The 14,593-nt window shown below is 55.2% G+C and overlaps 1 protein-coding gene across 12 annotated transcripts in view; it reads right to left on the bottom strand.

Annotated features, from left to right (window-relative positions):
• Nucleotides 1-13,576, bottom strand: part of map2k5 (mitogen-activated protein kinase kinase 5) — a 338,825-nt gene extending 325,249 nt beyond the window's left edge. For 3 of the 12 annotated variants that reach the window (XM_038814881.1, XM_038814883.1, XM_038814884.1), the window contains exon 1: nucleotides 13,321-13,575. In XM_038814881.1, coding sequence (XP_038670809.1) covers nucleotides 13,321-13,461 — 141 coding nt within the window. In that variant the 5' untranslated portion in view covers nucleotides 13,462-13,575. Of the gene's footprint in view, nucleotides 1-13,320 lie in introns of all 12 variants that reach the window. The other 9 variants (XM_038814876.1, XM_038814878.1, XM_038814880.1 and 6 more) reach the window with 6 other exon arrangements.
• Between the last annotated feature and the right edge of the window lie 1,017 nt (nucleotides 13,577-14,593).

Below are 14,593 nucleotides of genomic sequence, written 5' to 3'. Positions count from 1 at the left end.
GCAGCAAGACATCATGGATGCCCAGTCTTGAGTTGCTAGATCTGTTCAAAGTCTATCCCATTTAGCACGGTGATAGTGCCACACAAAACACAATGGGGGGTATCCACACTATGAAGACAAGACTGTCTCCATGGTGGTCACTTCTATCAATACTGTCATGGACAGATGCACCTGCAACAGGCAGGTTGGTGAGGATGATGTCAAGTATCTTTTTCCCTCTTGTTGGTTCCCTCACCATCTGCTGCAGTCCCAGTTTAGCTGCTATGCCCTTTAGAACCTGGCCAGCTCGGTCTGTGGTGATACTACTGAGCCATTCTTAGTGATGGACATTGAAATCCCCTCACCCAGAGCATTTTTTGCGCCCTTGTCACCCTCAGTGCTTCCTCCAAGTGGTGTTCAACATAGAAGAGTACTGATTCATCAGCTGATGGTGGTCGGTACATGATAATCAGCAGGAGGTTTCCTTGCCCATGTTTAACCTGAAGCCATGAGACTTCATGTGGCCCAGAATCTATGTTGAGGACAGGGCAACTCCCTCCACCTCACAGTGCCTCCACCTCTGCTGGGTCTGTCGTGCCGGTGAGAACAGGACATACCCAGGAATGGTGATAGTGGTGTCTGGGACATTGTCTGTAAGGTTTGATTCTGTGAGAATGACTATGTCAGGCTGTTGCTTTAACTAGCCTGTGAGACAGCTCTCCCAACTTTGGCACAAGCCCCAGATGTTATTGAGAAGGACTTTATTTGCAGGGTCGGCAGGGCTGGGTTTGCCGTTGTCGTTTCCGGTGCCAGGTGCTCTGTCCAGAGTCATTCCTTTTTTTTTGTGTGTTTTCGTAGCGGCTGAATACAACCGAGTGGCATTTAAGAGTCGATCACATCGCTGTGGGCCTGGAGTCACATGTAGGCCAGACCAGGTAAGGATGGTAGATTTCCTTCCCGAAAGGACATTAGATGGGTTTTTACAACAATCGACAATGATGGTCATCTTTAGACTTTTAATTCCAGATTTTTTTTATTGAGTTGAAATTCATCACCTGCCGTGGTGGGATTGGAACCCGGGTCCCCAGATCATTATCCTGGGTCTCTGGAATACTAGTCCAGCGACAATACCACAATGCAACCGCCTCTCCTAAAGTATATGTTCTTAACTACTGATGCTGATTATTTAAAGGAAATGTTTCACTCTCTGGTTTACTTTGACAGAGTTTGTGGAAATATGTAATAAGTGTCTCTTCTCACTGATTTTCCAGAAAGATTTAGAGACTGGTCTGTGTTGCTAAATTGTGGAAAAGATTCCAGCAACCCTTCAATAAAATAACTTTCATCTTGCTTAATTGGTTTGGCTGGAAATCTCTTGTGGCATTACAATGTTAGTGCTGTGTATGCTTATTGGTGCTGTGATAATGGATCTACTTGCTACTGATGCTAAAGTCTGACAGTAAGATTGGAGTGAAGAGTATGAAACTCCAGAATAGAGTCAGGAACGAGACAATGTGGAGCTCACCGCCTACCTTGACTCATTAAAGGATCTCACCTGTGAACAACAAAGATGTCCTTCGTCCTAAATCTTTGCTCACCTGAAGCATTTGTGTATATTTTTGTATTGGACAAGAGGTCAAATCTCAAAGTGCCATTACGGCGCATGGTAGTATTGCAGCATACAAAGTCATTGCATCTTCAAAAATTAGCTTTGATGTTTCTTCACATTTTTCAGTTAGCTTCCAACACTGAACATAGAGTGGATGACTGTCAGCTTTTGAAAATGCCACTGCATGTGTCTGGTCAACCAAACTGATTGATAAGGGGATCAGGGGTTATGGGGAGAAGGCAGTAGAATGGGGATGAGAAATATATCAGCCATGATTGAATGGCGGAGCAGACTCGGTGGGCCGAATGGCCTAATTCTGTTCCCATGTTTTATGGTCTTAAAGGCCCTTTCAAGGAAAACAAAACTTTCTAACATTGGATTGGATTGGATTTGTTTGTTGTCACGTGTACCGAGGTACAGTGAAAAGTATTTTTCTGTGAGCAGCTCAACAGATCATTAAATACATGGGAAGAAAAGGGAATGAAAGAAAATACATAATGGGGCAACACAAGATATACAATGTAACTACATAAGCACCGACATCGGATGAAGCATACAGGGTGTAGTGTTGTGAGCCATCGTGCCACCCAGCGTTTTTCTGGGCGGAGCAGTGACGCAGTTAGCACTGCTGCCTTATGGCGCCAAGGACCCGGGTTCAATCCCAGCTCCGGGTCACTGTTCATGTGGAGTTTGTGCATTCGCCCCGTGTCAGTGTGGGTCTCACTCCCACAATCCAAAGATGTGCAGGGTAGGTGGATTGGCCACGCTAAATTGCCCCTTAATTGGGATGAAACGAATTGGATACTTGAAATTAAATTTATTACAATAAATTTAAATAAAAGTGTTTTTCTTGCTCTCTCTCAAAACCTGCTGTGATTCAAACCGAGATTTGCTAAGAGTGGCTATGAAATAAATCTCAATATCTGATTTTTGAAAACCTTTTCAAGAACTTTTCATATTTGAGGTGTGACTGTGTGCGTAATACTTAACACTACAATACTTTTTTTTTTAAATTTAGAGTACCCAATTATTTTTTTTCCAATTAAGGGGCAATTTAGCGTGGTCAATCCACCTACACTGCACATCTTTGGGTTGTGGGGGCGAAACCCACGCAGACACTGGGAGAATGTGATACACTACAATACTTAACACTACAGCGGATGGGGAGAAAATTTAATTTTTTTATGTCTTCACGTCTTCTGCAAACAAAGATCTTAAAGAGACTCTGTTCCTCTAGTTCACTTTCCCTTTGACAATGGACGACATTTTCCAAGAACGATAAATAAACAATGGAAATTATTTAACCATTAATGATCTCTGCTGCAAAATCATTACAGCTCTAGGACTCCACTCTCAGCAGTGCTCAGCTGTTAGAAGTTGGCATACCTTATTCTGATTCACGTTCATTTGCCAACTCATTGGATAACAGCTGAGCACCGATCAGAATCAAGCCTCAGGACTTTTAGGAAGACACCATCACTGCTGCAAACCAGAATATCAAGTATTGCAAAGTTAGTGGAGCATGTATTTTGCCGGATGACTCCCAAAAGATAGCAATGGATCCCAACGTTTCAGAATTAACAGAAAGGTTTTAAGTGCGTTTTCAGGCGTGATTGTCTGGGTGTTTCCCGAAGACCACGGCAGTGAGATTGCGGCCCGTTGCTAACAGTTCTATGATCTATGTAATGCCGGAAATGAGACTCTATAAGCTTCTCGCCGTTAATGGCAGTCTTGCTGCCTGATTCACTGCATTCACAGCTCAGCATCTCGCCGCTAACAAGAGGAGTTGCTTTTAAGTGCTCCCTCATCACTCACTCCCAGTCAACACACAAGTATGGTCGCATGCAAACCTGCTCCATGCTTTGGGAATACGACCTGTTCAGGCTTCTGAACATAGGGATGCAAAACAGGGCATCCTGTTCCCCCGAAGGGGTTGGAGGACCAGCAGCAGGGCCACTAATGTCACCTAGGAGGCAGCGGTAGCTGTACGGGCAGCATAGCCAGGAGGACCAGTGACCTTTAGCGAGCTGCAAGGGTAAGTTACCACCTCTTTCCTGGAATCAGTTCCACTGTCACCCCTCAAATTCCCAACCCTCACCCCCGCACAAATCACTGGATGAAACCTCGCACTCCCCACATCTGGGGCGGGATTCTCCGACCCCCCGCCGGGTCGGAGAATCGCCGGGGGCCGGCGTCAATCCCGCCCCGCCATGTCCCGAATTCTCCGCCACCAGAGATTCGGCGGGGGCGGGAATCGCGCCGCGCCAGTCGGCGCCCCCAACCCCCCCTGCGATTCTCCGGCCCGCGATGGGCCGAAGTCTCGCCGCTGTCAACCCTCTTCCGCCGGCGTGGATCAAACCACCTACTTTACCGGAGGGAGCAGGCGGCGCGGGCGGGCTCCGGGGTCCTGGGGGGGTGGCGCGGGGCGATCTGGCCCCGGGGGGTGCCCCCATGGTGGCCTGGCCCATGATCGGGGCCCACCTATCGGCAGGCGGGCCTGTCCGTGGGGGCACTCTTTTCCTTCCGCCTTCGCCATGCTCTTCACCATGATGGAGGCGGAAGTGACCCCCCCTCCCCTGCGCATGCGCCGGGATGACGTCAGCAGCCGCTTACGTCCGGCGCATGCGCGGACATGCGCCAAAGGCCGTCCACGCCGGCCGGCAGAGCGCCAACCACTCCGGCGCGGGCCTAGCCCCTCAAGGCGAGGGCCTGGCCTCTAAAGGTGCGGAGACTTCCCCACCTTTGGGGCGGCCTGATGCTGGAGTGGTTCACGCCACTCCATCACGTCGGGACCCCCCACCCCGCCGGGTAGGGGAGAATCCCGGCCCTGGTCTTTGTACTTGTCCCTGAGGACCCCCTCACACTCACCAGCAGTGCCCCCTCATGTCAAGGTGCGGTGCCCACACATTTCACGTGCCAACGGCCACCCGATCAATCAAGCATGTAGCTCACAATGCCCCATCTTAGTCCCTGCTGGATACGTTAGCCCATAATAGGCATGAAAGGGCCAAGATAGGCAGCAGAGTACCAGAGATCAGAGTCCTCACCCCCTTAGAGGAACGGGCCCTGGAGATCATGGGATTGACCGAGGCCTGCGCCGCAGAGGTCAGGATCTGACTGCCCTTTCACTAGATGACCTGTCTCAAGTGAGCTCGTCAGACAAAATGATCCCTCCCTCTCACTGACCACATGTCCATTCTCTTGCAGGATCTCATCATGATGGGGCCAGGCCATCCAGAGCCATCCCTACCCCTGCCACCCAACAGACCACCTCGGAGGAGAGCTCTGAGGAGAGTCTGGACAAAGTTATTTCAGAGCTGCTGCAGATGCTCGGTCACGGCCGTGAGATTCAGGAGAGGATGTCAGCGACACTCCGGTGGGCTCACAGCTAATTAGAGGAGACCCGAAGATTATGGGCACATGCAATGTGTGGTACTGAGGCCAACACTGCTCGGGTGGCAACTGCAGTGGAAAGCCTGCAGCACAAGGTCAGCATCTTGAATGCTGTTGTCTAAGGCTTTGCTCAGTCTGTGATGACCATGGCTGAAAGTCTCAACATCATGTCCCAGTCGATGAGGGACATGTCCCAGACACAGGTGGACATTGCTAAGGCTCTGCAGAGAGTAAACAAATCACAGAGCAGCATCGCAGAGGGCATCAGCACCATTGGTGGACAATGGGGAGGCACCAGGACCGGCAGAGCCGGATAACAGCAGTCCGTCAAGAGCATCAAAGGCCACAGAGCACAAAAAAAAGAGTAGGCTGTCTCCAACTCTGATGTGCATCCTGGGGACACAGCTGGACATAGCAGTAGATCACATAAGATCAAGAGATCGAGGATCACTGAGTGGCCACGCGGGGGGGGGGGCATTGTCTATAGCTAGGGGGAATGGAAATGTCAATCGTGCACTATCAAATCATATTACACCTGATACATATGCAGCCTCTGTCGCGTTGATCTTCACAGTGGGCTTGCACCCTCATCCTGTTGCCCTCCTTTCCTCCCCGATGCCACCCCCCCCCCCCCCCCCCCCCCCATATGCCATCGATGCAGGCCCTTTCAAAGGATGAGCGTGTGCTCGCTGTCAGCAGACAGCGAGGAGTTAGGCTTCGGCATAAACTGAGGAGCACCATAGCTTTTCTCACAGCGAGTGATCATCACTCCCCTGCCTTGTATATTGACCCGCTGACAGTGCCAACACAGGCCCATCACTCTGGTGTGGTTAGACTCTGGGAGGGTGGAACACAGTAGTCAGGGAAGAGGGGGGGGGAAGAGTAGGGGGATGGGAAAGGAAGTAGGAAGATGGGGAGGAAGAAGGAAGGAGGAGGATGGGGTGGGGGAGAAGGGGGGGAAGCTGATCGACAAAGCCTCGTCCTATGAAAAGTGGGCACAAATGAGGGCCTTCCTGGTCCTCTGGGAATGCAGGACCTTTGCCGCCGCCTATCCCATCCTCCGACTCCTCCCTGGGCCCTTCCACCGTTCCCTCCTGCTCTGCCTCCTCCTCCTCAGACGAGGCCGCATGTCCCTCCCAAGTCCTCCTCCAGCAAGTCGCCCCACTGCTGTGGCAAGTTGTGGAGGGCACAGCAGACCACTACAAAGCGGAAGACCTTCAGGAGAGTGTACTGTAGTGCACCATCAGACCGGGTCCAGGCATCGGAACCGAATCTTTAGCAGTCCAATGCAACATGTGCCTCGTTAGAGCAGGTCTCCACCTCGGTCTCCAACCTCACTCTGACATCATCAGCCAGGTGTTCAGGGGGTCCCCCTTATCCCCCAAGAGCCAACCCGTCATTCAAAGATGCCAGGGATTTGCGTGTGGTCCAGGATGTAGCTACCAGTCACCCTCCCTGGGAAGCGTGCACACACATGCTTGATCCGAAGGTGGTCATCACACACAAGTTGAACATTCAGCAAGTGGAGCCCGTTCCTGTTATTGAAGGACATTCCCAGACGGCCCATACAATCACCACCTGGGCCTGGGTCATCCCGGGAATAGAGGAGAATCCTGCTGCCCAGGCATCTTAATGGGCTTGGTCTAGCTCAAAGTTGATACAGTCAGCTGCCCGGGCATACAAAACATCCGTGACCTCACAGATGCACTTGTGGGCTGTAGCTTGGGAAACGCCATGCGAGTCCCTGCTGGAACGAACCGGTGGCACAAAGTTTCAGCAATTCTGGGCTCTGTAAGGAATTAGAGGAGAGAGAGACCAACAATCAGTTGTGACTTCCACCCCGGAGACCCACAAATTCCGCAAATCTCCCCCACCCTTACGTGTCCCGCCTTCTCTCAGAGTGCCATCCACCGAACCAGTTGTGCTGGAAAACCTCGCTCTGCACACTCACTCCCGGCTACAATAGGAGCCACTCGATCCCAGACCCCTGTCAGGAACGTTAGGGAGACCGTGCTCAGGTGCCCTGTCCTGATCTACACACTCTTCCTTCGGTCGCGAGGATATCCCTAGTGCTGAAGCCCAGCTCTTGAATGTTTGATTGTTGACTGCCCCCTTTATGTTGCTGGTACTTCCAGAGGTCAGGCAAACTGTTCAGGTTTCAAAGCTGATTGAAATGTGAGGCAATAATCATTGTCTGGTTGTCTGGAGATGCTGGTTTAGCACAACCATTGTCTGGAGGGGCTGGTTTAGCACGCTGGGCTAAATCGCTGGCTTTTAAAGCAGACCAAAACAGGCCAGCAGCACGGTTCAATTCCCGTACCAGCCTCCCCGAACAGGCGCCGGAATGTGGCGACTAGGGGCTTTTCATAGTAACTTCATTGAAGCCTACTCGTGACAATAAGCGATTTTCATTTCATTTCATTTGTCTGAGGCACAACACATATATCCATAGGAATGCACTTGAAATATTTGTTTATTAAATGGTCAACAGTAACAAAAATATGGAAATCAATAACATAACACTTCACATATCACACTAACCATTAAACAACAAGGAAATGTCATTGCTCCAATTTGACACCAACACAAAGCCACATAAGCTCATCATCACACAAAAAAACAAACACCCGGTTTCACCTCTCGCAGGTTCTTCAACAGAAACGGAGGATAAACCGGAGAACGTTATCATCACGTCCAGAACTTTGCCGTAGAAATGATCTGTCCATCAAAGCGCCACTCCATGCATTAGCGCCACTCCCATGCATTAGTGCCACTCCCCTTCCACGAGCCTCAGCTGCGCAGTCCCTCCCACACGGCCCAATCTCATCGGAACCAAACCCTGGCATCCACATATTCCACTGCCGCTCAAGGAGCAGTTGAACATTCCTGACTTCCAGCACGTTTAACCGCGGTGATGTGTTAGCCATACACAGCACTCACCACCCTAGCAACAAAAGCATCAGCAATTTGGGAAAGCATTTATTCTACGTCGTCATCAGCTGGCCCATTTGGATCAATGTCGTGCACCAGGTCCCGCAGTGTCCTACTGCTTCAAACCACATTGCCGTCTGGACCCATACATCCCTCTGAGCCCAGTGTTCTAGGATCCCGGTATCCTATAAAAACTTGTCTTTCCCTCCGACGACAGAAATGGAAGGAAACAGCAACCGCAGCCTCCAGGCATTTGCAGCCATCAGCAGGAGCAAGCAGCAAACACATACTGCAATTGTTTAGTTTATTGACAGTATCAAAATACAAAAGACATTACAATGAGGACACCAATCACTTGGCACCCAGAACACACACACCACGCGAGCAACCCCCCCCCCCTCCCCCAGCCACCCCCCAAACTACATGAGTGGAAAGACTCACCAGCCCACCGGAAAAGGCCACTCCAACATGGAGCACAGTGGAGGAGAGAGAAAAAAACGCTCCACCCCACCCAAGAGGGGCGCAGTTCAGTCCAGCGACAACAATCTCTCCCTCAATGCCAGCAAAACTAAAGAGCTGGTCATTGACTTCAGGAAGCAAAGTACTGTGCACACCCCTGTCAGCATCAACGGGGCTGAGGTGGAGATGGTTGGCAGTTTCAAATTCCGAGGGGTACACATCACCAAAAACCTGTCCTGGTCCACCCACGTCGACGCTACCACCAAGAAAGCACAACAGCATCCATACTTCCTCAGGAAAATAAAGAAATTCGGCATGTCCACATTAACTGTTACCAACTTTTACAGACGCACCATAGAAAGCATCCTATCTGGCTGCATCACAGCCTGGCATGGCAACTGCTCGGCCCAGGACCGCAAGAAACTTCAGAGAGCCCAGTCCAACACACAAACCCGCCTCCCATCCATTGACTCCATCTACCTGCCTGGAGAAAGTGGGCAGCATAATGAAAGACCCCTCCCACCTGGGTTGGTCACTCTTCCAACTTCTTCCATCGGGCAGGAGATACAGAAGTCTGAGAACATGCACGAACAGACTCAAAAAACGCTTCTTCCCCACTGTTACCAGACTCCTAAATGACCCTCTTATGGACTGACCTCATCAACACTACACCCTGCATGCTTCATCTGATGCCGGTGCTTACGTAGTTACATTGTGTATTGTGTTGCCCTATTATGTATTTTCTTTTATTTCCTTTCCATGTACTTAATGATCTGTTGAGCTGCTGGCAGAAAAATACTTTCCACTGTACCTCGGTACACGTGACAATAAACAAAATCCAATCCAATCCAATAGCCCATCGAGTGCTCACCCAAAATCTGGGACTTGGCTCTCCACTCTGCAACTGGATCCTCGATTTTCTGACCAACAGACCACAATCACTAACAATGAACAACAACACCTCCTCCACAATAGTCCTCAATACCGGGGCCCCGCAAGGCTGCGTACTTAGCCCCTTACTCTACTCCCTGTACACACACGACTGCGTGGCAAAACTTGGTTCCAACTCCATCTACACGTCTGCTGACGATGCGACCATAGTGGGCCAGATCTCGAATAACGAGTCAGAATACAGGAGGGAGATAGAGAATCTAGTGGAGTGGTGCAGCGACAACAATCTCTCCCTCAATGCCAGCAAAACTAAAGAGCTGGTCACTGACTTCAGGAAGCAAAGTACAGTACACACCCCCTGTCAGCATCAACGGGGCAGAGGTGGAGATGGTTAGCAGTTTCAAATTTCAAATGCCCTATTATGTATTTTCTTTTCTTCCCTTTTCTTCCCATGTATTTAATGATCTGTTGAGCTGCTCGCAGAAAAATACTTTTCACTGTACCTCGGTTCACGTGACAATAAACAAATCCAAATCCAACCCAGGAAACCAATATCAGCCCCGACCAGGAAACCAGCAGCCACCTCCCCCACTCATCAGGAGGAAACCAGCAGCACCCAAACCAACCCAGGAGAAAACCAGCAACTCGCCCCCCCCCTCCCGCAAGGAAACCAGCAGTCCCGCCCATCCCCAACAAAACCAGCAGCCCCCGAGGAAACCAGCAGACCACCCCGCCCCACCAGGAAATCAGCAGCCCTCCACCCCCCAACCAGGAAACCAGCAGCCCCCCCTACCAGGAAACCAGCAGCCCCTCCCCCACCAGGAAACCAGCAGCCCTCGCCCCCCCCAGGAAACCAGCAGCCCCTCCTCCATCAGGAAACCAGCAGCCCCTCCCCCACCAGGAAAACAGCAGCCCCTCCCCCACCAGGAAACCAGCAGCCCCTCCCCCACCAGGAAACCAGCAGCCCCTCCCCCCACCAGGAAACCAGCAGCCCCTCCCCCCACCAGGAAACCTGCAGCCGCCCACCAGGAAACCAGCAGCCACCCCACCAGGAAACCAGCAGCCACCCCACCAGGAAACCAGCAGCCCCCCCCCCAGGAAACCAGCAGCCCCCTCCCACCAGGAAACCAGCAGCCCCCTCCCACCAGGAAACCAGCAGCCCCACCCCCAACCAGGAAATCAGCAGCCCTTCTCCCAACCAGGAAATCAGCAGCCCTTCTCCCCACCAGAAAATCAGCAGCCCTCCCCCATCAGGAAACCAGCAGCCCTCCCACCCCAGGAAACCAGCAGCCCTCCCCCCCCACCAGGAAACCAGCAGCCCTCCCCCCACCAGGAAACCAGCAGCCCTCGCCCCACCAGGAAACCAGCAGCCCTCCCCGCCCACCAGGAAACCAGCAGCCCTCCCCCCCCACCAGGAAACCAGCAGCCCTCCCCCCACCAGGAAACCAGCAGCACTCCCCCCCCCCCCACCAGGAAACCAGCAGCCCTCCCCGCCCACCAGGAAAACAGCAGCCCCTCCCCCACCAGGAAACCAGCAGCCCCTCCCCCACCAGGAAACCAGCAGCCCCTCCCCCCACCAGGAAACCTGCAGCCGCCCACCAGGAAACCAGCAGCCACCCCACCAGGAAACCAGCAGCCACCCCACCAGGAAACCAGCAGCCCCCCCACCAGGAAACCAGCAGCCCCCTCCCACCAGGAAACCAGCAGCCCCCTCCCACCAGGAAGCCAGCAGCCCCACCCCCAACCAGGAAATCAGCAGCCCTTCTCCCAACCAGGAAATCAGCAGCCCTTCTCCCCACCAGAAAATCAGCAGCCCTCCCCCATCAGGAAACCAGCAGCCCTCCCACCCCAGGAAACCAGCAGCCCTCCCCCCCACCAGGAAACCAGCAGCCCTCCCCCCACCAGGAAACCAGCAGCCCTCGCCCCACCAGGAAACCAGCAGCCCTCCCCGCCCACCAGGAAACCAGCAGCCCTCCCCCCCCACCAGGAAACCAGCAGCCCTCCCCCCCACCAGGAAACCAGCAGCACTCCCCCCCCCCCACCAGGAAACCAGCAGCCCTCCCCGCCCACCAGGAAACCAGCAGCCCTCCCCCCACCAGGAAACCAGCAGCCCTCTCCCCACCAGGAAACCAGCAGCCCTCCCCGCCCACCAGGAAACCAGCAGCCCTCCCCGCCCACCAGGAAACCAGCAGCCCTCCCCACCAGGAAACCAGCAGCCCTCCCCACCAGGAAACCAACAGCCCTCTCCCCAACAGGAAACCAGCAGCCCTCCCCCCACCAGGAAACCAGCAGCCCCCCCCACCAGTAAACCAGCAGCCCCCCCCACCAGTAAACCAGCAGCCCCCCCCCCCCCACCAGTAAACCAGCAGCCCCCCCACCAGTAAACCAGCAGCCCCCCCACCAGGAAACCAGCAACCCTCCCCACCAGGAAACCAGCAGCCCTCTCCCCACCAGGAAACCAGCAGCCCTCCCCCCACCAGGAAACCAGCAGCCCTCCCCCCACCAGGAAACCAGCAGCCCTCCCCCCACTGGGAAACCAGCAGCCCTCCCCACCCACCAGGAAACCAGCAGCCCACCCCCCACCAGGAAACCAGCAGCCCTCACCCCACCAGGAAACCAGCAGCCCTCCCCCCCACCAGGAAACCAGCAGCCCTCCCCCCCACCAGGAAACCAGCAGCCCTCCCCCCCCACCAGGAAACCAGCAGCCCTCCCCCCACCAGAAAACCAGCAGCACTCCCACCCCACCAGGAAACCAGCAGCCCTCCCCCCCACCAGGAAACCAGCAGCCTCCCCCCCACCAGGAAACCAGCAGCCTCCCCCCACCAGGAAACCAGTAGCCCTCACGCCCACCAGGAAACCAGCAGCCACCTCCCCCCTCATCAGGAGGAAACCAGCAGCACCCAAACCATCCCAGGAGAAAACCAGCAACTCGCCCCCCCCCCCCAAGGAAACCAGCAGTCCCGCCCATCCCCAACAAAACCAGCAGCCCCCGAGTAAACCAGCAGACCACCCCCCCACCAAGAAACCAGCAGCCCTCCCCCCACCAGGAAACCAGCAGCCCTCGCCCCACCAGGAAACCAGCAGCGACCCCCCACCAGGAAACCAGCACCCCCCCCAACCAGGAAACCAGAACCCCCCACCAGGAAACCAGCAGCCCCCCCACCAGGAAACCAGCAGCACCACGACAGGAAACCAGCAGCCCCCCCACCAGTAAACCAGCAGCCCACACACCAGTAAACCAGCAGCCCACACACCAGTAAACCAGCAGCACCCCCCCCACCAGTAAACCAGCAGCACCCCCCCCACCAGTAAACCAGCAGACCCCCCCACCAGTAAACCAGCAGACCCCCCCACCAGTAAACCAGCAACCCCCACCAGGAAACCAGCAGCCAGGAAACCAGAAGCCCCCCACCAGGAAACCAGCAGCCCCCCCCAGGAAACCAGCAGCCTCCCCCCCAGGAAACCAGCAGCCCCCCCCCCCCCAGGAAACCAGAAGCCCCATCCCCCAGGAAACCAGCAGCCCGCCCCCCCCCCAGGTAAACCAGCAGCCCGCCCGCCCCCCCCCCCAGGAAACCAGCAGCGCCCCCCCCCAGGAAACCAGCAGCGCCCCCCCCAGGAAACCAGCAGCGCCCCCCCCCAGGAAACCAGCAGCCCCCCCCCCCCAGGAAACCAGCAGCCCCCGCCCCCAGGAAACCAGCAGTTCCCCCCCCCCAGGAAACCAGCAGTCCCCACCCCCCAGGAAACAAGCAGCCCCCCCCCCCCAGGAAACCAGCAGCGTCTCCCCCCCCCCCCAGGAAACCAGCAGCGCCCCCCCCCAGGAAACCAGCAGCGCCCCCCCCCCAGGAAACCAGCAGCGCGCCCCCCCCCAAAACCAGCAGCGCGCCCCCCCCCCAAAACCAGCGGCGCGCCCCCCCCCCCCCAAAACCAGCAGCGCGCCCCCCCCCCAAAACCAGCAGCGCGCCCCCCCCCCCAAAACCAGCAGCGCGCCCCCCCCCCCAGGAAACCAGCAGCCCCCCCCCCCCCCCTCCCCTCCCCTAGGCCCCGCCCCCTCCACTCACCAGCACGTCCCTGAAGAGCAGCTGGGAGCCGGGCGGGATGCTCCAGTCTACGTCGCCGCCGTCCGGGACCTTGATGCGGATCACCAGCTGCTGGGACTGCGGCGGCGGGGCCTTGGGCTCCATGTCACGGGGCAGCAGCATGGCTGGCGGGGGGCCGCATGGTCCGCCCGGCGCCCTGCCGCCGGCCCTGCCGCCCCGAGCGGGGCCAAGCTCCCGCTGCCAGCCGCCGGCCCGGCCTCCCGCTCGCACCGCCTGCCCGCCCCCCCGGGACCCTCCCCGGGCGCCGCTCCCTCAGTCTTGCTTGTCTATCCCCCTCTCCCCAGCGGCAGGCCGCCGCTTCCAAACCACGGAAGCGTCTTGTTGTTATTAAAGCGGAACAGAAATGATGGGGGACTGGGGATCGCCCGGACGCCTGATGGGGACGGTTTCCCGGAAGCAGCGGCGGCGGACATCTTTACCCTCTGCACGGGGGAGGAGCCAGCATGCCAACTCCTCCAGGGCTGCCCGGGAGTCTGCTGCAGTTCAACATTCACCTGCACACTGCACTAACCCTGCCAATCCTGCAGTAAATTCATAGCTGCATGGCCTAACAATATGCGGCGCTTTCCCCCTTACCCTAATTTCCTTTCTTAATTATATTAACCTTTATTATGTGGCTGGTTTAGCACAGTGGGCTAAATAGCTGGCTTGCAATGCAGAACAATGCCACCAGCGCGGGTTCAATTCCCGTACCGGCCTCCCCGAACAGGCACTGGGATGTGGGCGACTCGGGGCTTTTCACAGTAACTGCATTGAAGCCTACTTGTGACAAGAAGCAAATTAAATGAAAATCACTTATTGTCACAAGTAGGCTTTAAATGAAGTTACTGTGTGATGTGACCATCAATTCACAAGACACGTGATTGGAAGTGAACAGTGGTTGTAATAATCTTACAACAGAGCCTGCCTGCGACGAGATGAACTGGCAGCAGGCTCACGACTGCAGAGCTTTATACTTCCGGTTAGTGGGAGGAGCCAAGGGTGCAGCCCAGCAAACTCCTCATCTCCCCCTATGGGCAGAGCCGCGCAACAGCTCGTAGACAGAGCCCACAAGGACACAATACATATAGTGGAATACAGTGTGAATTACTCGGTTTATAATTCACCACATTCACCCCCTGTAAAAAAAAATCAAGTCTGGCGGGGGTGATGGGTCTACAAATTGAGCTGGTCCGGCGGCCGAGTCGTCCTTTGCAATCGGCGAACCACCGGGGTTGCAGCCTCTTCTGGTGGC

This window comes from Scyliorhinus canicula, chromosome 12 (genome assembly GCF_902713615.1).
Source record: "Scyliorhinus canicula chromosome 12, sScyCan1.1, whole genome shotgun sequence".
Lineage (NCBI taxonomy): Eukaryota > Metazoa > Chordata > Chondrichthyes > Carcharhiniformes > Scyliorhinidae > Scyliorhinus > Scyliorhinus canicula.
The sequence above is the reverse complement of the archived record's forward strand: the minus strand, read 5'-3'. Positions and strand labels throughout refer to the sequence as shown.